The sequence below is a fragment of the Lepisosteus oculatus genome, chromosome 20, assembly GCF_040954835.1.
Source record: "Lepisosteus oculatus isolate fLepOcu1 chromosome 20, fLepOcu1.hap2, whole genome shotgun sequence".
NCBI classification, from domain to species: domain Eukaryota; kingdom Metazoa; phylum Chordata; class Actinopteri; order Semionotiformes; family Lepisosteidae; genus Lepisosteus; species Lepisosteus oculatus.
The window spans coordinates 4,905,980-4,927,655 of NC_090715.1; the positions used below are offsets into that span (position 1 = coordinate 4,905,980).

The 21,676-nt window shown below is 42.9% G+C and overlaps 1 protein-coding gene and 1 non-coding gene across 3 annotated transcripts in view; both read left to right on the top strand.

Annotated features, from left to right (window-relative positions):
- Nucleotides 1-21,676, top strand: part of ccdc102a (coiled-coil domain containing 102A) — a 63,394-nt gene that overhangs the window by 25,918 nt on the left and 15,800 nt on the right. For both annotated transcript variants that reach the window (XM_069181368.1, XM_069181367.1), the window contains exons 4-6: nt 3,255-3,363; nt 5,960-6,076; nt 9,522-9,731. In XM_069181368.1, coding sequence (XP_069037469.1) covers nt 3,255-3,363; nt 5,960-6,076; nt 9,522-9,731 — 436 coding nt within the window. The remainder of the gene's footprint in view (nt 1-3,254; nt 3,364-5,959; nt 6,077-9,521; nt 9,732-21,676) is intronic.
- LOC138224388 (U6 spliceosomal RNA) lies at nt 13,261-13,364 on the top strand. Its single transcript, XR_011182869.1, has one exon. It is a non-coding gene; the product is annotated as a U6 spliceosomal RNA (small nuclear RNA).

The following is a 21,676-nucleotide window of genomic DNA, read 5'->3' on the forward strand; positions in this document are numbered from 1 at the left end:
TAATACTGTCTGACCAAGGAGACTCTTGAGTGAGGAATGAATGTGACTCCCTGAATGATATCGGCTGAGTTGAATGATACCAGGGCAGAGTTTTAGTGGTCACTGAAGTGGTGATGACACAAGAGCCGGGTGGGGGCTTCGCTGATCAGTAGTCTGTGCTGAGGCACGGTGGCTGTTTAAAACCAAAGTCTTCAATCCACAATACAGCCCTGGAGCTCTGTATACTTGCAACGGAAAATGAGCCTCTCAACTGATTAGTGAGCTTTGATGTGAAACGCAGTGGAAACCCATGTATACAGCACCAAGGGCGTGGTTCTTTTTTTACTGTTTTCCTTCTGTTCCGAGTCTGCAGTTTTTCTCTCAAGACGAAGGGATGAAAGGTTAGCCGTGCCAGTGAGGGAGGTCAAGATGGCCAGTCAGCTTGAATTGGAGCTTACTAATCAAACGAGAGACGGAGAGATTGGCTTTCTCGAGCTAAGCCGCTGTCTGTGTGCGACATCCCCTCGGAGAGTTTTTGGCGTCAGACACATCCTTACCAATCTGCCAGACTGAGATGCAGAGCAGCCTGACTGGAGGAGAAGGCACCCAAGGCTGCCATTTTTGCTTTTCTTAAAAAAAAAAAGTCATAACACGGAGAATGTGTAACAGTTTAAAACATGAGTACATCAGCAAAATAGAAGACGTCACCAGAGAGACTTCAAAACACCTTCCCGATTCATGAATTATTTAGGAATGCAAAGTCAATATGTCAGTGTTGTCGAGCATAAAAATCTCCTAGAGAACTAGAGTCCTCTGGCTTCATTCCAAGCTAAACCACTTCTTAGCTTAAGTAGCTGTTCCTGCTAAAGGTGATTCTATCTTCACTGGTCTAAATGGCCCAGTTTTTCTCTTCTCCACCTCATCTGCTGTGTAGTGGGGCTACAGGCAAGGCCACTTAACTCTGGCTGGGTCCTGCACTTCAGTGGTGGACAGGCTGAGTCCTTTCCTGTGTGTATCAGTATGAAACAAGCTACCCAGCACTGCGGCTGATCCTTGTATTGTGGCTTTCTTCCAGAAACTGGATGAGAACCTTCGATATCTTAACAACTCGCTACCAAACAGGCTGGATGGGCTGAATGCCTCCTCTCGTGTGCAAACTTTCTTATGTTCTGACAAGGGCACTCAAAGCACAGCTTTGTTCCAGCTTCACAGTAGAATAGTGAAGGTTTGCTAATGACATGCAAAAGATGCAAATGGAAATCTAACCTGCCATTGCTGCAGAGTTACATTGTGCACCTCTGTGCCATGTTCTCCCACATGTGCATCATCTTAGAAACTATGTCGTTTCTAACTACCTGGTGGGTAGTCTTGTTGCTTATGCCAGGCACGCTTGCATATAAAACGTTTGTGGCACATACCGCCTTTGTCCCCGCCCCCGACATGTCAGCAGCCCGACCACAATCCGATTAATATTAGAAAGCAAAAATAATCGATGCTTAAAATGTGCAGTTGCATCATCCCTACAGAAACTGGCAGAGATGTGTCTCGCTGGAACATTATTTACGTCCTTGAAACACCTCACGTGATTTCCAGGTCTTAGAACGTGACCTCCATCTCGGGTGTGTTGCCCTCCAGTAACAAACACATATCCCATAGAAACAGTATTTCATTTTATTTTTTTTATTTTTCTCATACCTCCAAAATACAAAATTCCATGGCTCACCTGTTGGTGTCTGAAGGCACGCCGCTGCTGTCACTGGTTATGGTAACCCATCTCTCCACGATATCTCTGCCACTTCTTTTCTCTGCAGTACGCCATTTTCACAACACAGCTGTCTGAATAGGCCACCTAGTTTTAAAAGGGCATGCCTATACTACAGAGTTTGTGTCTCTAAATATGGAATAAGTAACAAATGCCCATTACTGTGTACTTTCCCATTGGAATCTAATCCCGCTTTCTCAAGTGCTGTGGTCTGAGATACAAAAACAAGATGTGGTAGGACTTTCTTTAATGACGTTTAGGGCTCTCTGGATAAGTGCCCAGATTTTTCATGGAAATGAATTACCATGTTTTGGTGAGAAAAAAATGATCTAGTTGAAGATAAAGTTTGTGCAGTTTAGGCGTTCAAACTGCAGAAGTGATTTTTGTTTTGTAATGCTTTCCCTATTGATCTTATTCTTGTCTTTTGCAAATTGTGCAGGCTGCTGTACATCAACATATTGGGTGATAATAGTGTAGGCTTTCTTTGCAGAAATATGGAACCAGGTTGCTTTGATGGATGCAAACACTTGGTACACTAAGCCAAAAAAGAAAACGGCTCTTCAAAAGCCAGTTAATGTTGCCTCTGCTCATGGAGAATTCTGTTTAAAGGGCCTTTGCTGAGGCATGTAAAATAACACAGAGCTGCGAATGGACAGTACCTTCTATTCCAATTGAAGAGTAGCGCTTGAAAGACCTAGCTATACATCTTAAAAGGTAATTCCTGCATGGCTATAGGGTTAAAATACTCAGAGGTGACAACATAATTGAGTAAATTAATGGGATGATACCTTCTCAACAGATTTGAACTTTTGTTTTTGAAACATCAATTTATCCTCATGTGTCAGCGTGTGCTTTCTAGCCTTTTTGACACATGGATCCATATCGCTCACGTAGGCTGCCTGTCTATGATGAATGCAGACAGATGCTGTGCTAATTGCCTGCTTGAGGAGGGCTTTGAAGTGATTTATGAAAACGAGTCAAAACAGGAGCTTGATGGCCTTTGTTGTGAACTCGCCCCCTCCTGGTGGAACGCACAGATGAAATATAAACACATGCGTAGCTGGAGTCAGAACGTTTCCTCTTTTGCCTCATAGGCAGACATAAAAAGGCATTAGCCTGACACCTCAGTTATTTCCATTAACTGGAAGTGGATATTAAGTGACATTGATTCATTTGCAGCTCCTCGGCAACCTGACCTGTGGTGAGTGATTGAGGTGGAACAGTGATGGTTTTTTACATTAAAGCTCCCCATTTAATTTTCTCCAGCATCTCTTTTAAAGTGTCAGTCTGGCAGGTGCTTCCATAGTTGTGAAACAAGGAGTCATCAGGTGTAAACATTGACCTGCTCCGGTTTGCCCTATTGATCCACAGCCATGCAGCATGTACCTAAGGAAGTGGGGGTGTACTGTATGTATGTTTTTATATACAGGAGTCTTGAGCTCCTGTTCTGCATGCTAAATAGCGGGATCTGTATGTTCAGCTAAAGCCTGAGCAATGTGTTTGTCCTCGGCAGGGACAAGCTGTCTCTCAGCAAGAACATCGAGAAGCTGGAGACGGAGCTCAGCCAGTGGAAACTTAAATACGAAGAGCTTAATAAGTCCAAACAGGAGGCTCTGAAGCAGGTGAGAGAGTGAGCAGTTGGAGAATTAAAACCCCCCACACGTGCACTTAATCTTGGCAGCAGAGTTAAAACACACATGGAATTCGTAAACCTAAATCTGGAGCCCTGAGATATATTGACCGATGATGCAAAACAAAATTCTGCTGTGCCAGTCCAGGGTCCTGGGGTGTCAAACCCTGATCTTAGAGGGTTTGTATGTCTGCAGGTTTTCAGTCTTAATGGGACCAATTTAACAGCTTCTCCTGGAACCCTGCAGACACATCGGCCCTTCAGCACCAGGGTTGGATACAGATATACGTCCCTTTGCAGAGACTGCCACGGATCCTACTGGAAAATAAACATGCTTATTACAGTGAAAATGCTAAATTTCCAGTGCAGTATAAATGATCCAGCTAAAGTATCCAGTGCATTTTAATGTGTGAGGATGTTGTAATATCTTGGAGATAAAAATAGAACGCCTGTTTTCTAATTTCTTTGAAGTATGTTTTTGTTCCTCTATTCCTCTATTTGTATTTGGTTTTTTTCTTAAAGCATGATTGCTCACAAATTTTAAGCAATTAGTATTTAAAATCCTTTTGAAACAAAGCATAATATCCGAGCACAAATATTATGCATAAACTAGCATTAGACTTGCACTATAATTAATGATAGGGCGCATATCCATGTTGTGCCAGGATAATTATGCCATTAAACACAACAGTATAATTTTTTTTATTGCAAAATATATATTCTGGTCACCACTGTGGTGACCAGAAGAGGGCTCCCAAGTTTCAGGAAACTATGTCAAAGGGAGGCCTTAAAAATACAGGCCACTAGCAGCACTTACTTTACCACTGGGCTCAATATCAGGGATGATATTTCAAGAATGAAAGGAGACCCGATTTTCAGGAGCCAAATCATGCTTTTCTGTCAATTCAGTCTCCAACCACTTTAGATAATATGCTTCGTAAAGAAAACATATTCGAGGGCCATCTAAAATCCTGTGGTAAACTGTCTTTGATCAGCTAGAAGGAGAGTTTTTTTTAAATAACATTTTTTGTAACAGTGTAATGACTTTTAATGAACCCCTCCAAAAAAGAAAAAAAGAATAAACGGTTTTCTAGTTGCGCCTCTGGGAAGACTTGTCCTGCCATTTTGTGTTTCCATTGGGATGAAGGCCAAGTGATGTCGTGAGGCTGGATGTTTAGTCCGAGATGAAGTGCCCTTTTAGAACTGCAGTTAAAGATCTTTTCTCAGGTCCCAGTGGTATAATGGATTTGACAATGTGTCTATGCTTTATTAGTCTATTTTTGTCCCTCTTCCAGTGGGAATTGGTTGCACAGCTATGTGCAACGTATGGAGCAGACCAGGGCTTGTCCCCAGGAAAAGGACTTAGATATTCCTTTAACACTGACAGGTTGAAGGAATCGAACCTATTTAGCCTTGAACAGAGAGGATTATGAAGGGACCTGATCCAAGTATTCCAAGTCATCAAAGGCATTGTTCCATTGGACGTCTAAAGAATGAGTAGTGGAACATTAACCAGAAGACAGAAGTATTAACTGCATGGACCAAGATGCTCATCCAACCAGTACTAGGGCTTCCTTAAAGAAACAGCTGGATGAGTCTTTGGATGACTTATGTTCTCGCAACAAAATGGACTAGATGGGCAAATTAGCCCTGCCTTGTTTGTAACCTTCTGTTCTTCTGAAGAGTCTGGCTTTGTGACAGAAGGCAAAGCAGGGCAGGCCAGCATGGGACTGCAGGCCCTGGGTCTGCAACCTTTGTACCCCGGCGCTTTAACTGGTAGCTTTCTGGGGTGGCATTGGTTGTGGTTGCAAAGCTACTGTAATTAAATTACGTCTTGTGCTTCATATGAGATGACTCGGCCATTAAAAATCCCACGGCACTGTTTGTAAGAGTTGATGTGTTAACCCTGGTGTCCTGGCTAAATTCCACGCTGGACTTGTGCAATCTGGCCTTCCCGAGTTTCCCTCTTAATTCAGTTGGTGAAGCAATTTCTCGCTCCTCCACCTGATCTGCTTATTAGCAGGGCTGCTGGCGCAATATGGCCATAACGCATCACGCCTACAGTTGGGGGCTACTCTTCATGGCTAGAAGAGTGGGTCTCCTTATATATTTAAGGTGCTTTGGAATATTCCAAGACAAAAAAACACCATATATGCAAATGCACTTTATAGTTATTATTGATATAGACTTACTTTATAAGTACTATAAATCACCTGTTCTATTTCAAAAATTAAAATCCATTTGAATGCAACCTCGCATTCAAATGGATTCAGTTCTTTATTGGTCAGATGGAATCTAATTCCAAGCTTTATAGCCTACTTTTTTATTCCAAGGTTCTAGTCTTGAATACTAAAATCTCCAGAAGAAGAATCATTCAGTATTTATATATTCAGTCATATGTTCATATATTTTTTCTGCTTTTCCCTGACCACGTTTGAGGTTGGAGAAGTTATGATGTGTATATTTTGCCGTAGAGTGTTTTTGTAAGTTTCAAGGACTCCCAGGGAATGCGTGCGTGCAGAGACTGTGCTTAGTGTTCAGACTCAGTGCAGTGACGGGGTCCTCTTCTCTCTTGTATCCCCGCCCAGCTCAACCTGCTGAAGGAGGTGCACCAGGACGAGCTGGGCCGCATGTCGGAGGACCTGGAGGATGAGCTGGGGGCCCGCTCCAGCATGGACAAGAAACTGGCCGAGCTGCGTGTGGAGGTGAGGCCTGGAACTGGGTGGTGGGTGTCCTCATATCCTCCAAAAAGCCAAAATAAAAACTGATCTTCGGGAAGCATGCATATTCTCATTTGTTCAGGAACATGAAGTAGATCGCCCCAAGTTCAACTAAAAACCTGTGGTTCCATTGCTGTATATGCTGTTATCATGGGGCTCCCACTGTGTAGACAACTTTAAGGAATTGCATCATATGACACAAAAGCATTTGGGTCTTTATTTTCAGCCTTTGCAGGATGATCAGAATCAGCTGTGCTGGGAAGCAGCAGGAATAAAAGATGCAGCGGTCTACAGATTAAGGAGGGGAGGCAGAAGAAAATGGCGCTGTAAATGGCATTGTTATTTCCTCAGCGTCTCCTCCGCGCGGGGATCAGGCTGTTTTGCCAGATAGTTTTTCTCGGGGCTCCGGTTAGGAATAGGCAGGCCTGCCTATGGCTTTTTGCCGATGCCCCTCCCAGTGGCTCTCTTGCCTCGGCTGATAGGGACCTCTGCTCAGATGTCTTCCTGGTTCTCTTTCCAGCGTTCAGCTTGCAGCGTGTGCAGCGAACTGCTACAGATTTCAAAAGCATTGTGGTCTGAACGCTTCCTCCCAGTGTAAAACAATCATTTGTCAGACTGCGTGTTTTTTAAAATAATGACCAGTCGGCAAAATTGCCTAATACTGTGTATGCATACGGGACTATTGTACTCTTATTGTTTTGCTGATGTGCAGTCTGCATGTAAGAACTAAGGAACAACAACAGATTATAATAAAGCCAAGTACTGAAATGACCTGGACTCAGGCGTCGGCCTCTGATCCTTTCACTGTCATTTCTCCCTCCCTCGCATTCCTTCCAGGGCTGTAATTTGTGATGGGAAAATACATAAACAAACTCTGCACTCTGAAGCTCTGGGCACACTGAAATAGACGCACTCTTTGGGCTAACACCCTAGCAACAACCTGTTTCACACTGAGAGTGCGTTATCCATGTCAATGCGGATCGCAATAAAACCAAAACCTTTATTATTTTTATTGACAGAAAATGGCATTTTCCTCCCCCCATCCTAAGATCAGACATGCCCATGGGGGACACGACAACAGGCCCTTTCCTCTGGCATGATAAAAGCAGGCTTTTATCAACATTGCAAGCACAATGTTTGGCAACACAAGGTGTTTTTTTACCCATAATGCAGCCACTCACAATTTCAGTGTTGAAGGACAACAGAGCTGAAAGATGCCTCCACACAGACAGAGTGGGGGTGAATCTGGAGGCCATAGGGAGAGCGATGGGCGACTTTCCTGGGTTGGCCAGCAGGGTGTGTCAGCGCTGTGTAACCCCTCCCCCAGCAGGTGGGAGCCAACACGCTCCACTGCCTCTCCATTTTGTCCGGCGCAATACATCGCTGCCGGCACAGGCTGGATTACAACATGCAATCCTTTTACGCAAACTGCCTGGAAAAATCAGTGTCTGTGAAGGCCAGGGGGTGCGAGGGCCCCTGGGAGGGTTCAAGCTGCTGCTGCTGCCAGCTAGCCTTGCCAGTCTGCTGGAGTCTGGGGCAGCACTGGCTGCTGGTGCAGAACTGGGGCCCAGGCCTGCAGGTCTTCTGAATGAGCACTCAGCTCGGCTTCTCGGGCTGAGCTAGGGTTAGGGTTAGAATCACCGACACTCTTTGGTTTCACTTATCAGGGTTGCACTTCAAAAGTAATAAGTGTGTTTGACAAGTAGAATGGTATTTTTTCAATGCACTTTACGATAGGAGCAGTTTATTGTAAATGACCTTTTACATCTGCAAAGCAATGATAATAACAGTTAAACATTACTTTTTCTTTGTGTATGTTATGCCCTTGCACTTAGCCATAGCATCAACAAATGTTGAGTTTTTGTGGGAAAGCTAAGCGTAATCCTACTTCAAGCCTAGTTCCCAGCCATTTAGTAAGCTGTATGTCAATATATACCATTTGTTTGAGTTGAAAATGTGCCTCACTTAATCAAGCTATTACCCTGAAACAACCAAACATATTGGGCAGGAGTTTCTCACAAAGTCGCCATTCATCAGGGGCCTTGCTTCGCCTAAGAGACGAAGAGCCTAATTAAAGATTTTAATGTACAAGACATTAACGTCTGAATGAAGAGTCAGGAACATTTGCACAAATACACACCCTGTTCCAAGCCTGTGTTTATTTGATTGAACTGGGATTGATGTGTGGATCAATTTCAAAACAAAAATAGGTCTTATCACTCTTAAACTTTTGTTTTATAGCCTGAAAATCCTTAGTCTTTGAGTGAGTGTGTGTATGTCACACACAGCCAAAATGTTAATTGAATCTAACCCTCGCTGTGAGTTCATCTGTATCAGAGCCATTGCATGAAGCTCTGTCTGTCCATCTGGACCTCATCAAGGTCAGTCCCTCCATTATCACCCTCAAGTCTTATTAACCCTGTCTGATGTACAAATATCCTGCAGCATGATTCCACTCAAGCCAAAATAAATCTCTACAAGTGTCAGAGTAATAGTTATTATATTCTTTGAACGATGTTCAGCATACTAAATGAAGAAACCGTTTCCTTCAGTGGTAGCCAAAACATTACATACATTAACATTTTTGCAGTCACTGACATAAATATAATGTCAAGTTGAAAACGCTTTTAAATAAGGTGGTTTGGACACTTCGTGGTTGGTATTTTATTCAGAACTTGCTGGTTGTTATTTTTTGTGAGCACAGTGACACAAACAGAAATTCTCTTGGCTGAGCAACAGTGAAATATTGTCTTTCATCCACGCTGAAAGCGGTTTTTCCTCTCCTTTTTCGGTGTCTTCAAAAGATGCATCGCACATTTCCAAAGCCCTGAAGTAGGCCTGGCTCCTGAACGCTCGTCTCCAGTTTCCGAGAAAGTTTTATCTCGGATTTAACTTTCTAGCATGTGAGAGGGAGTCTGCCCCGCTGTGATCTAGGAAGTTATCTCTGGGAAACAGGACATACCTTCTGATGTCTTTGACTGCTTGCCAGACAGAGCAGAGAAAGGGGACGATTGCCCATCTTCTCTCTTAAACGTCTGAAACAACTTTCATGGCTTCCCTCGAGTTTTTTTTTTTATACATTTCCCATTTATAGTTTGTAATATTTTGGAACTAAAATTGAGGGCTTTTAATGACTTTACCACATCTTTCTTTAGAGCCGTCTTTCATGCAGTTTGTGAATTTTTGACAGCCGTCTGACTGGCAGTAGAATTCGACACGATGCGTGCTTCATACCTTCTTGTGATCATTTGTTCCTGTAGGCTGAGCAGCTTGGAGAGCCCAGACTGCTTAATTTTCCACTTCGTACCTTTAATGAGGCAGATCCATTAATCCTTCTCTCTCTCTCTCTGCTGGACCTCTGACTTCCTCCCTCCCTCGGCTCCTGGCTCTCTCTCCAACTGTGGCCCCTCCTGTGCTGCTGGCCCCCCAGATGGAGCGGCTCCAGGCGGAGAACGCGGCGGAGTGGGGCCGGCGGGAGCGCCTGGAGACGGAGAAGCTGACGCTGGAGCGCGACAACAAGAAGCTGAGGGGGCAGATCGAGGACCTGGAGGAGCAGCTGGCCCGCAAGCGCAGGCAGGCGGCCAGCGCCCTGGACACCGACCTCAAGAGCATCCAGAGCGAGCTCTTCGAGAGGAACAAGGTGAGGGCGGAGCGCTCTTCTGAATGGGTTTTCTAATGGTGTGGTGTAGCACTTTGAGAGACAAAGAGAAAGGAAGAAGCAAAGACCGTGACCTAGGGTCCCTTCCCACTGAAGGCCTTGTTAGGGCTGTTCAGTGGCGACCTTCGAAGACCTCGTTCAGCAGTCGATAATTCTGAATCACCCAGGCAGGTGTGGCAGTGAGAAAACAAAAGAGAAAACCGGCCAACCCGGCTTTGATTGCTTAAAATGGATGTTTCCCCCTGTCTTTTGTACTGCTAGAGAACCATATTGTACACCAGTAATGTATATAATGTACACATGTACACAGTGATGTTTTCATGAAGTACTCTGTTAGTACATTGCACAGGATTTTAAGCAGTTCCAGAACTGGTTTCAGTTCAGTTATCAGCATCCCCATTTATAGATTTCTTCTTGCTTGAAGACCATGTGCCGTAAATAGAGAAACGCTGTCAATGCACAGTCTGCTTTGAGAAAGGTGAAGCAGGGACGTGCAGACTCCATCTTAGGCCTCTCTGCCGGAGACATTAAGTGTCTGCTTTCACCAAAGGCCCCTATTTTTTTTTACTCTCTGTCCAGCTATATCTTCATGTCCAGTGAGTAATCTGCAAGACCAGGTGTGCCTTTATAAGAATCTATTAAAGAAATCTATTAGGAAATAAAAAACACTTACTGGCAGGGTTTATGAGTGCCATTAGGAGTTGAGCTGTTTCAGGAATGGGCGATTTATAGGCTTGGCTTAAAGCATTTTGTGGGGTAGGCTATAAATCTCCCAGCCCGCTTTTCTCCAAGTGCTCAGGGTGCGGCCAAGCATCTGACTTAAGGCCAGGCTTGGGGAGTTTGAGTTTCTGAAGCACAAGGAGACTCAAGAGAACATGCTGGCAAATGTCCTCTTATTGCCCCATCCTTCCTTCCATCAGTGGGCAGAAGGAATGAAGGGTCTTCAAGCTACTGAGGCTATAGAAGCAGGCTAGTGTAGAAGACCCCTCGGGGGGGGAGCAGAGATTAACGTGACCCGTAGCTGAGATTGATATATTGAGCAGGCTATGGAGGTTGCAACCGAGACAGAGATTAAGACGTAATCCAGGAGCCGAGACAAGAATAAAGTGAGATTAATAAAAGGGATCAATGAAATAAAATCGCAAAACTGCAAAACCCATCCAGAAATGTAGGCAGGATTTCTTTGATTTGAATTGCTTTTCCCAATTTAAATACAGAAGAAATAAAACCGCTGTTCTCTGCTCTGATAAAAGCCTTTTACAGATCTGTAGTGTTGGGATTGCCTCTTTCGAACAGGGTGTGCCTCTTCCAAATAGTTAAAAATGTGTAATACCAGCATAGGACTGTTCAGTCGTGAAAACAAACAAGAAATTAAAATCATTGTCATACAGAAGATAACATGAGATCCAGAGGTAAAAGAGATTAATGCGGGTTGCACTTGCTATTGAGACGGATGTATGGACTGAGCTATGAGGACGGAAACAGATGCGGAGATTAAGACGCAACACAGACTCTCAGGCAAAATGAAGTGAGATTGATAAAAAATGCATAAAGGTACGGAGTAAAGAAAACAGTCTGCGGCAGGTATATAGATTGATGTCTTCTGCAGGAATGCGCTTTGGGCAATGGGTAAAAAGTTTGGACACGGGCACGCCATTAGATAGAGATGGATGAGGGTCTGGCAGCAGACAGTGCGTGCAGAGATGTAGAAGCATCTTTAAGGAAAGCCAAGTGTGTGGGTCGAGGAGATGAAGAAAGATGGAGAAGGGAAGACCAGGTCGCATTATTTTTATGTACCTGAAAATGGATCAGCTTTAGGAAATTAGTAAAGGTCGAAAGGAGATAGCAATGACAAGGCTGTCCTTGCGCTGATGAATCGGTTTCGTTCCTACAGAAGTGACGGTTTCAAGTTGTATTGAGCCCTACTTGAGTTGGAGTGAGGGGCAGAAATGCATTAGAGCTAGTCCTGATGGGTGTGGGGACCCTGTCAGCCTTCTTCATGGAAATGGCTTTTAATTTTCAGTATACGAAGGCAGAGGTGTGAACGGGGAGCCGTGTCAGTGTACGGGCTGTGAAGGAACAAGCAGAGGTTGACTCCACTCTGAAAAGCAGAAAGAAAAAAATATTTCGGCTATCAGGCCTCCTTCAGGCCTCCTCCCTCAACTGCTTTGCTGCTTTCTTCTGAAATAGTGTTTTTGTCTTTTTTTACTTAAAAGAGAAAAGGGAAAAGCAGCACATCTAAAGCTGCTTGTGTGATATTTCATGGATAGATATAGATGGATGTTTTGACTTCAATTAGTCAATTGGTTACTCAAATTAATTTCCAATCACTTTCCTGTTGGGAAAACCTGCAGTCTCTGTATGTTGTGGCTGTCAGTAACACAGCTGTTTTGAGGTGTGTAGAAGTCCTGATGAATTGTTGTATGACACTGATTTGATCTTTATTTCATAGTCCTGTTAATTTCTATCATTAATTTTAGTTCTTACATGAAAGACAGTGTTAGTTGCCTTTCATTGAAGTACCTTTTGTGCTTAACATTCAAAGCATTAAGGGTCTAGGCTGCAGAAGGTGCTTCTACATTGTGGGAAGTTAGTAATTAAATGATCGGGCAGCCAGCGATTTCAATAAAAGATCTAATAGCTATGATGACTTAATCTGTATTTTATTTTTAAGGGGCAAGCTCAAATTATACGAAGAACAGTAAAAAAAGACACCCAGATAAACTGTTACAGCCTTTCTCAGTATTAATTGCTCGTCTTTTTATGTTGATATAAAAAGCTGCCAATTCCCTGGGCTATTTCCATTCCATTAAACCGAGCTTTAAAATTCAGATCATTCCATTTTCGTTTGTGGAACGTCGATGAGGATATGTCTGCACTTTAAACAGAGTGGTTCTTTGTGGGGGGAACAAACTAGGGGAGAAAATGTACTTTTCTTTTCTTAATGCTCTTGATGTAGACAGAGAACACCTAAATCATATAAAATGTTTGCCTACAAATTCAGTTAACAGAACGTGTGTGCAAAAGGCTGCAGTCTCCTCTTTGAATGAAACAGAGGCTGGATTCTCTCTTCTCTCCTGAACAGCCTTTATTTTATTTTATTTTTTGCTGGACAGGTATAATTCCATGGGGGGAGAATAAACTGTCTTCTTTTTGAAAGATATCATTTGATACAAATGCTTCTTTGATATCTGTCCGACTCGAGACAGGTTGTACAACCTCTTCTGAGCAATGATGTGTTTCCGTGAAGCATAACCGAAATGCAGAATCATTCCCAGACAGAACAGCAACATGAAAGCAATCCCGCTGAAGGTAACCTCAAGATTTTGGCATAATTTCTGTGTACCTGCCAAGGGAGCGTTTTGTTTTAATTATTTTGCAGAACAGGAGTGCTGTGTGTCCTTTTGATTTGTTTTAACACAGTGTAGCAAGGTGGGTATATCACAGAGCAGACAGTGTTACATCTGTCTGAAGAGAATTGGAACTTATCACATTGGACTCTGAATCCCAGGTAGCTTTGGCAGCACATATACTAAAATTGGAACAATACAGAGAAGATTAGCATGGCCCCTGCTCAAGGATGACACGTAAATTCGTGAAGCGTTCCATATATAATGAACATGACTACAAGGTTTAGGTATATTTCAGCTCAGAGGTGAGACCTTTTAAAAAGAGCTCTTTTATAAAAGTTACCTCTATTCCTGTTTTTTTTTTGACAAAAGATCTTGGCTTTAAATTGGGATTTAAGTCCAAAGCTATATCCTTCATTCTTGAAAGATTTTCTCATTGAAGATAATAAAATTGTGTTTTTATTTTAAACAAAATATTGTTTTAAATAGGTTATGTTTTTTCAGCTGTTGGGGGAACCCTGTGACATGGATGATAGACAAAGCATCTTGAAACAGGTTTTTGTTTAATTATTTACAGTTTATTCCATGGAGACTTTCCAAGGTCTTCTCATAATTCACTGCTTCAATGCTGCATAAAACAGTGACTTTGTGACCCCAATCTTTTTAACAGAAATCTTTCTCCCTTCATTGCCCTGCCTGCTCAGCCTGTTTCACATGCACGTATTGCTGCCTAGGAAAATACCGTTATTTCACCTGTGCTCCTTTTTTTATATAAAAACAGATCATTAGTTTTAAGAAAAAAAATGACTGAAGTATAATTACTGGTTTTAGGGCATCCCAGATTCTGGGAATGACACAAAAGTTGAATTCTCCAAGGTGGAGTCCATGATATTGAATACATTTCCATTTGTTTATTTTTTCCTCTGAGGTGTTTGTAGGAAGTGTGTTTTGGAGCCTGCAGAACGTTTGAATTAAGGCGCTTTCCTTCGTTCTGCCCTTAAACTCCAGCCCTTGCCTGTCTTTGCCACTCGTGCTGCTCAGGGCCGGTACCAGGAGGGAATTGTAGGTGCCGTAGCTACTTTGCAGACTGCACTGCTCCTCACACAGATGGTGTGCACGACACTGCAGTACTCTCTGCCAGGGAGCCTGATGTTCCTGCAAGGTGTGCATTTTTCAGACCGAGTGCTGTGAACAAAAGACACATTGCCTAACAAATGGGTGCTCAAGGAAATGGAAATGCTAAGCCTCATTAGTGAAGGATTTATTTCGGGGACATAATGTGTAGTCCACATAACTGCTTCTTCTGCCTATATGCATAGGTAAACATAGATTTTATTAACGCGTACTATAAAGTTTCACTGTCACAGACATCATTGATGTTCAGAATTAATGTGTTCTTAATGCTGTAAAATTAACAGCACAGTGAGAGCAGGGGTGAGCCATCTCAGAAACAAACTTACCAGCAGTATTTTATTTTAAATAAACTTGAGTTACCTGCAGGGAACGCACTCAGACCGCGCGCGCGCGAGAGAGAGAGAGTTTGTAGCTCTGACAGGAATAAAATATGTTAATAAAGCCAGTTGCTGTAAACAATTATAGGTTAATGGTCTTGATAAGTGAAGCCATTTCTGTTGTTTGCACTACCATCTGCTCGACTCCAGCAAGATCTGGGTCTCGTTTGGATTCAAGCTGCTGTTGCTGCTCGAACATTGTGTCCCCCCCTCCCACCAATTGTCTGCTCCTGCGGTGCTGTGCACTTACAAAACAAGCAAGTCTGGCTGTCAGCAGGGAAGTGCCTGTCCTCCTTTGATCAGATACCTGAATCCTGCTTGCTGCCCAAAAAATGGCTCACCGTGGTGTAAAACTGGGTTGCCAACTTTATTGTTCTCTAAATATTCTCCAGTTCTTATTAATAATCAATTTTCCTTATGATTATAACCAAAGGCTATATATTGACATTATAGATAAGTGTGTCATGAATATAGGAATAAGTTGTCCTTTACTGAATTGCTGTGCGCATTTTGTTTTGCAATTAAAGAAAAACAAAATGCAGCAGACTAAGAAAACCCCTTGTCTGGCACAAATAAAAACATACAGTACTATGTGAACGGTTAAAAAATGCTTTCAAAAACAAAAAGCTTTTTTTTTAAGTCGTATAAGCTATTTGTTGGTATACTGACAGTTTTCCTAAATGTTTTAAGTCCTTAAAAAATCTAGTATCTTTGTTCCAGGTTCTGTGACAGCTCCATCAGATTTGTTTTAAAAAATCGCTTAAATTGGGCATAAATAGAGCTGACTGTGTTCCCAGGCTTCTCTCTGCAATGTCAGTTTACTCTTCATGCAGTGCACATGCTCCTGTTTATTTTTAATTTAGCCAGAGTAATTTGTTTTGACCAAGGTCACAACCATCAGCAGTGTATTCCTTTTCAGTTCTTCAAAATTCAAACATAATTTAGGATCAGACATATTTTATTTGCATCTGGAGACTTAGTAAAATACAGAACGAAATAGTTGCCATGTCTGGTATTTTGAAAGTATGTAAAAAATGTAATGGGATTTGTAAACTGCATTAGTGCACAGTTGATGGATATTTACTGACCTTCTTATACTGTATTGGAGGTTTATTTATTTATCTACATAGATACAATACTGGATGTGTCTGTTATTTTGTGAAATAAATAGCCTTTATCATTTTTTTCAATGTACTGTATATAACATTTTTGGGAAAAAATAAACAGGACAGTTTTCTGTATCTGTTTTCCCAGCACAAGAACACTGAGGGGTTATTTAAGCATGGGGATCTCAACATGGAGTTGTATGGCTTTGTCTTTCCCACATTGTCTAGAATAAGAAAATGATATGTCAGCATAAAGTCTCTTTCATAAACCGCTTCTTCAGTTTCCCATCTTATATGTATAGTTTGTAACTGATCTTTTCAGGATGCTTCAGCATCTTCCTACCTTCTGAAAACATGCCGGATGCGTTAATGGGAATTTACAAATGGCTAACAAATGGTTACAAATGGTGGACATGCATCTTGTGGTAAACTGGACTTTCTTTTTATGCTTAACTAGATTGTCACATTAGGTATATGTAAACATTTTTGTTTAGAAATTATATAGGAGAATACATATTCTCAAGGCCTGCTGAGCAACTGCTGGAAAAGTCCAATAAACACAATGAATTTTAATGTTCGAAGGATGACTGCTCTAAAGTCTGCGGCATCGTATTTGATCCATACCATCTTCAGTGGGTGGATTTTGCCCATTAGGCCTTTCATAATGAAATTTCTGCTGGGATAGTTTCTTTCCATGAAATGATCCTAAGCCGTAATTTTGAAGTCTCCTAGCTGCACTGTTGCAACTCGGTGAAAGCCTAAGTGTACAGCCCAGTGGTCACAACTGCTGTTCATGGCCATGACAGCGTTAAAAATAAACTGCGTCCCTGCAGACTAGTGAAGAGGGACGGTTTCAATATTTTGGTAGAGGTTCCTTGCAAGTTTTCTTCATACATTGAAGTAATCCACTTACTGTGGCTATGTAATGTGTTCTTAACAAACTTTTTTTTCCCCCACTAGTCGGGTAGAGCAGACCTTAATCCTTGCTCTGCAAGATAACCAGCAGCCCCATTATGTTTATAGATGGTTGAAAATAAATGTAGTTAAAGGAATAGAAAGGTGATGTCAGAGACTTGCTTCACAAAAACATTATAGACCAATTACAGCGAATATGCAGATCAGCTGTCTTCCACCTGTCTGGAAACAAAGCTGTCGGTAAATGAGGAGACTGGGAGACAGCAGAGAAAGTGTGGGAAGAAGGCTATTCTGTGTACAACTCTTGGGACCTTGGGCCATCAAAGCGTCTTGTTAAAAAAAAACTTTTTAAGAAGCTTTTTAGGTTAGGTCCTAAATACCACAGGGTCTGGGAGTGGTGAATAGTATCTTCTCTTTTGGAACTATTCTTATTAGACCCACTGCATTTCCTGTGCTGTGCTAAACACAGGTAGAAGCTGTAGCTGCGTTCTCATTAAAATATCTCTCATTTTTACCACTCTCCAGGGAGACATCGGAAAATATGACCTGTTCTCCGGAGACGGTTTGTTTAAAACACAGAAGTCACGTCCAAAAAAAGAACATGCAGTGCATTCAAGCATAAGCTCAAGAGAGCACTGTAAAAAAGCATTGTTTATCAGCAAAATGCTTCTTTTCTCTGAGGCAGATACTTTTTGGGGGCCTAGGCTTGCCTTATGAAGGCCTGTATAGTATGTTGAAGTCTTTCCCGATTGTGTAGCTGACTAAGTACAGTGAGCAAGGACTACAAAAGAAAGCAGGTTCAGTTTTCAAGGGACTGGCAATCTTATCCTGTTTGGCACCAGATGTCTCCTCAGCAAAGGGGAAGGTGCAGCATCTTTTGGAAAAACTGGCTTGTGCTTTTTGTTTTTCCCCCAGAGCACAATCCTGTGTGCAAAGCAGAGCAGTTTCTCCAAAGCAGGAAGGGGGGGTCTCACAATAAACAGTCAAATTAAAGAGTTTTTCATTAGATACAAGACAAAGTCAAATTCGAACAGCCGTTTTATTTCCACCACATGCAGTTGCTCTGTGTTGCATTCTGTGGAACAACTGCCTGCACAACAATGATGAGTTCCTGTTTCTGACAGGCAGAGATTCATCCCTAAAGTGACAGGCTGGTGAAATGTACAGTAAGTAGGTAGGGCTGTCCTGTCAAACACTGTTTTAATGCAGATCTAAATAATAAAGAAAAGAAAGGAGCTACCTCTTGTTATTGAAAGGTTCTAAGAAAGCACACAATATGAACTCATAAGAATAACACTGGAAAGTTATTACTTGAGTTTTATGTCTGTGCACAAATACTGAGTGAGAAATTGATAAAGGGAGAGTTAACCCAAAAGTCTGTTTCATGCTCAGTAGTGATCAGTAGTGAATACATGATCAAAATTGGACACTAGTGGGGAATTAATTCTAGGACTGAGAAATCGAAACATGTCTTTACACAAAGATTTTCAGGTGCCTGGCTCCTTCACATAGCATCGGCATAAATGTTTAGATGCACTTTGCTGCTAACCTGCCTAACAAGCGGAAGAGATGGTGGCTTCCTCTTGTCTTCTGTTCTTGCACCCTTGATTAAAGAAAACAAACGGTTTTGAGGGGGCGTGGCATCGGTAACGCAGGTGGAGAGAAAAAATGAAGGGAGATGGTGTAAAAAGGCACTAATGTGTGTCTATCGTGCCGAGTGCTTTTCAAGGATCCATATGCTAATTACACTGTGTCCCTGGCCAGGTTAGAGAAGGGGCTTACCGCAGTGCTAGCCTCAGGCACCCCTGGAGCCTGGCTGCCTCGCTTTTAATCAGCGCAGGTTAGTGCTGCCGCTGTGTGCTTCTCTGCCCAAGGTCACGGCTGCAGGTCGCTCTCACGCGGCCGTACGGTGCGCACCAAGGAGCGGAGGCTCCGCGGACCTGTGGGGAAATGGCGGATGAGACGTGTGTGTGTGTGCGCAGGTGTGCTCCCATCTGGAGTCCTCTCGTTGCTCTGCCGGTTTTATCTTTTTTTCCCCCCATTGCACATTCAGAGCACGTGCTGGATTTTTCTTTTTGGGGCTGGGGGTCTTATTTTTGCCAGCAGATAACGCCTCAGCGCAGCCGGCTGCTCTGGTTACACAGAAGGGGAAGGCTGACAGCTGGCTGCCCGGAGGAAGGGCCAGACTGAGGTGTGTGACCGGCTCAGCGGCTTGTCTAGGAGTTACCTGGAAGGCCCTCTTGTATTACGGGAGGCTGATGTCCGTGTTGCGTTGGTGAGGACGGCCAGGGGTTTTGACTAGTCCACAGTACTGAGAGGCTGGGATCATCGAGTTAGCCTGGCGGACATGATCGTGCAGTCATTGTCACCGGTTTCTCTATCCCACGGTTTAGCCTTATTATTCCCTGGGACCTCGTTTTGCTGCCTAAGGGTAGTTTGCCTCATGATGCCCAATTAGATGTCAGAATTCAATAGCCCTTTTTGGAGAGCCCACAGTGCCACCTCACGGCCAATCATTCTAAATCTTTATGTGGTCGGCTGTGATAATTGGGCAGCGACGGGTTCGGAAAGGATAATTAGTTGGGGGGGGGGGGGGGATTAATTGCGTACCTCTGATTGAAGTCCCTGTGTAAAGGGGCATAGAGAGAATGGCGAATGGATCAGAGAGGCCGGTGGGCGGGCGCTGGAATTTTGAATCGAACGCAACACTATACTTCGCAGGTCCTGCCAGCAGCCGCTTTCTTCCTCCATGAAGAAAAGATGTATCCGAAGTTCGGGAACAACCTTGACGGTGAAGCCCGTTATCTTGACCCGCTCAAGGCTTCCCATTGGCAGCGTGTCAGTGGCAGTGACCCCCTCAGGCAGAGTCCCTCTCTTTGTTTCTGCGCAGTGTAATATATTCACCGACCGTGGTGTGGGTCTGAGACCCAGTCAAGGAGAAACATTTAACAGCCAATCTAGCGTGACTGGAAAGGCAGGTCATTTCTCATGCTGCAGCGATGCATCATTTATACTGTGTGTGTTATATATGCGTGTGTGTACTTATTGTTTTAGAATAAAAAATGAAATTGTGAAATGTGATTACTGGTATCAGTAAATAAACATGCAGTCTAAACATGGTTAACTAGAGACCATTGTAACCCTTACTGGAAATTAAGGATGCTCGAAATGAGGGTCCGTTAGACCCATCAATAAATCAATTGGGGACTCATCAGTGCAGTGTACTCTTGGGTGTTGCCTGGGGTCATTACTGTTTTGTCCTTCATTTCAACCGACAGCTCCAGTGGTGAAGACTAAAATACCCAACGATTAGTAAATGGGCGTCAAACAAGATGATATTTGAAGATCGTGCTTTTCGCCAACTTTCAAATCGTGCCAGGTTTTCAAGTCAGTTGGCTGCAAGCTTCTTTCCGCTTATAGGTACATAAGCACAGGACAGGTACAAGCTGTCAAAAGACAGAATTGAAATCACAAAAAGGTTGTTCTTTTTTTGTAGTCTCGCTAATAAACAGGCAGCAGAAACCAATTAATGTATGGTAAAAGATTTTGACAGCTTGTAAATTTGTGGTGTTCAGTTTATTTTAAAAGTTCTTGTTTGACTTGTTCCTTGGCTAAAATCCAGGCTTAAATACCCTTCAGTGTTCCATAGAAGGCAGTTCCTGAAATAAATCATTTGTATTTATTAGGACACTATATAAGCAATCAAACTTTTAAAATCCGCATTAGATAAAATTTAAACTTTCAATTTTCAGGATAGACTTTTCATGCTGCAGTGCAGAGTGTATAGTAATGTGACTGAACCCTGAAAGGTTTCGGAAAGAGAAATATCTGAAGGATTAATTAGTGCACCTTTTATTTTCAATTTATTTTTGCCACTGATTTCTTACATACAGTACTCACCCAGCACAGATTTGTCGATCACGTCCTTATATCCCCACTCCCAGTCCTCTTTGCCTACGTGGGAAGAAGGAGGAAGTGCCAACAGGCTCCGCCCACCTGCTCACCCATCAGGCACTGCAGCAAAGGTTTAGCATTGATTGGAGGAGAGTTACTGCCTTTAATGATGTCATCATCATAAGGCCGCAGGCGCCCATGGAAATGCAGAGGACATTGTCACGGTAACACAGGTGTCATTGTGTTGCTGGGCACCAGGAGAGCTCTGGCTGACTAATTGCAACGTCGTCCCCGGTGAAGGCAAACCAATTTGGTGCCAGTCACAGTAGGCTAGTAACATAACCTAGGCTCGAGTTCACAGCATCTGAAATATACCAACTAGCAAAAGATTGGAACAGTAAAAACTTACAGCTTTAAAAAACATTTTAAAAATGTGTTTGATTGCAGTGAGTCCAAAGGACCCGCATCAGTGGTGCTACAGAAGTGAGGGGTTGTGTTTCAGTGGGCTGAAGGCCTCTCACTGCCTGTCGCTGTTGGGTTGCTCTGGCGGTTTGCCATCCTGTCTTTTCCTCTTCAACGTTCTCTGTGACCCACATTTCCTTTGCAGTGTGCCAGGGGAGCCAAGGTACAGCCCCAGAGTCTGGCACCAGTCTCAGGAGACATCTGTGCCGATCACATCCTGGGCACCAGTGATTACAGCTGGTGAAGTTCCCCTGCCACTCCTGGTTCGAGAGTCGTCGTTTCTTTTTCTCAGTCTGTTTAAACCCTTCCCACTTCACAATTTGTTATTCTTGTCACATTCACAATTACTGAATGCTTGACGCGTTGGATTGGAATAGTGTTTGTTTTCCTCTTGCTCTTTTTTTGATGCCATTTTTCTCTTCCTTAGCTCATTGCAGCCTCCTAATCTGTACTTCTGTTTGGAGGGGAAAATTGCTCTCAGAAAATGTCACAATGCTTTAGAACAGCTATGTTTTTTTTTAATGTTGTCATTCCTATATTTTTTTTATTTTTTCATCCAACTATCTTTCTTACCCTCTTGGTATGAGACCTTTCCCACAGGGGCTTTATTCTTCTTTTGTTCCTTCTTCTGTTCTTCACCTCGGTGCTTTTTCGCCAGCCCTGCCCCCACCACGTTTGATGCTGTTGTG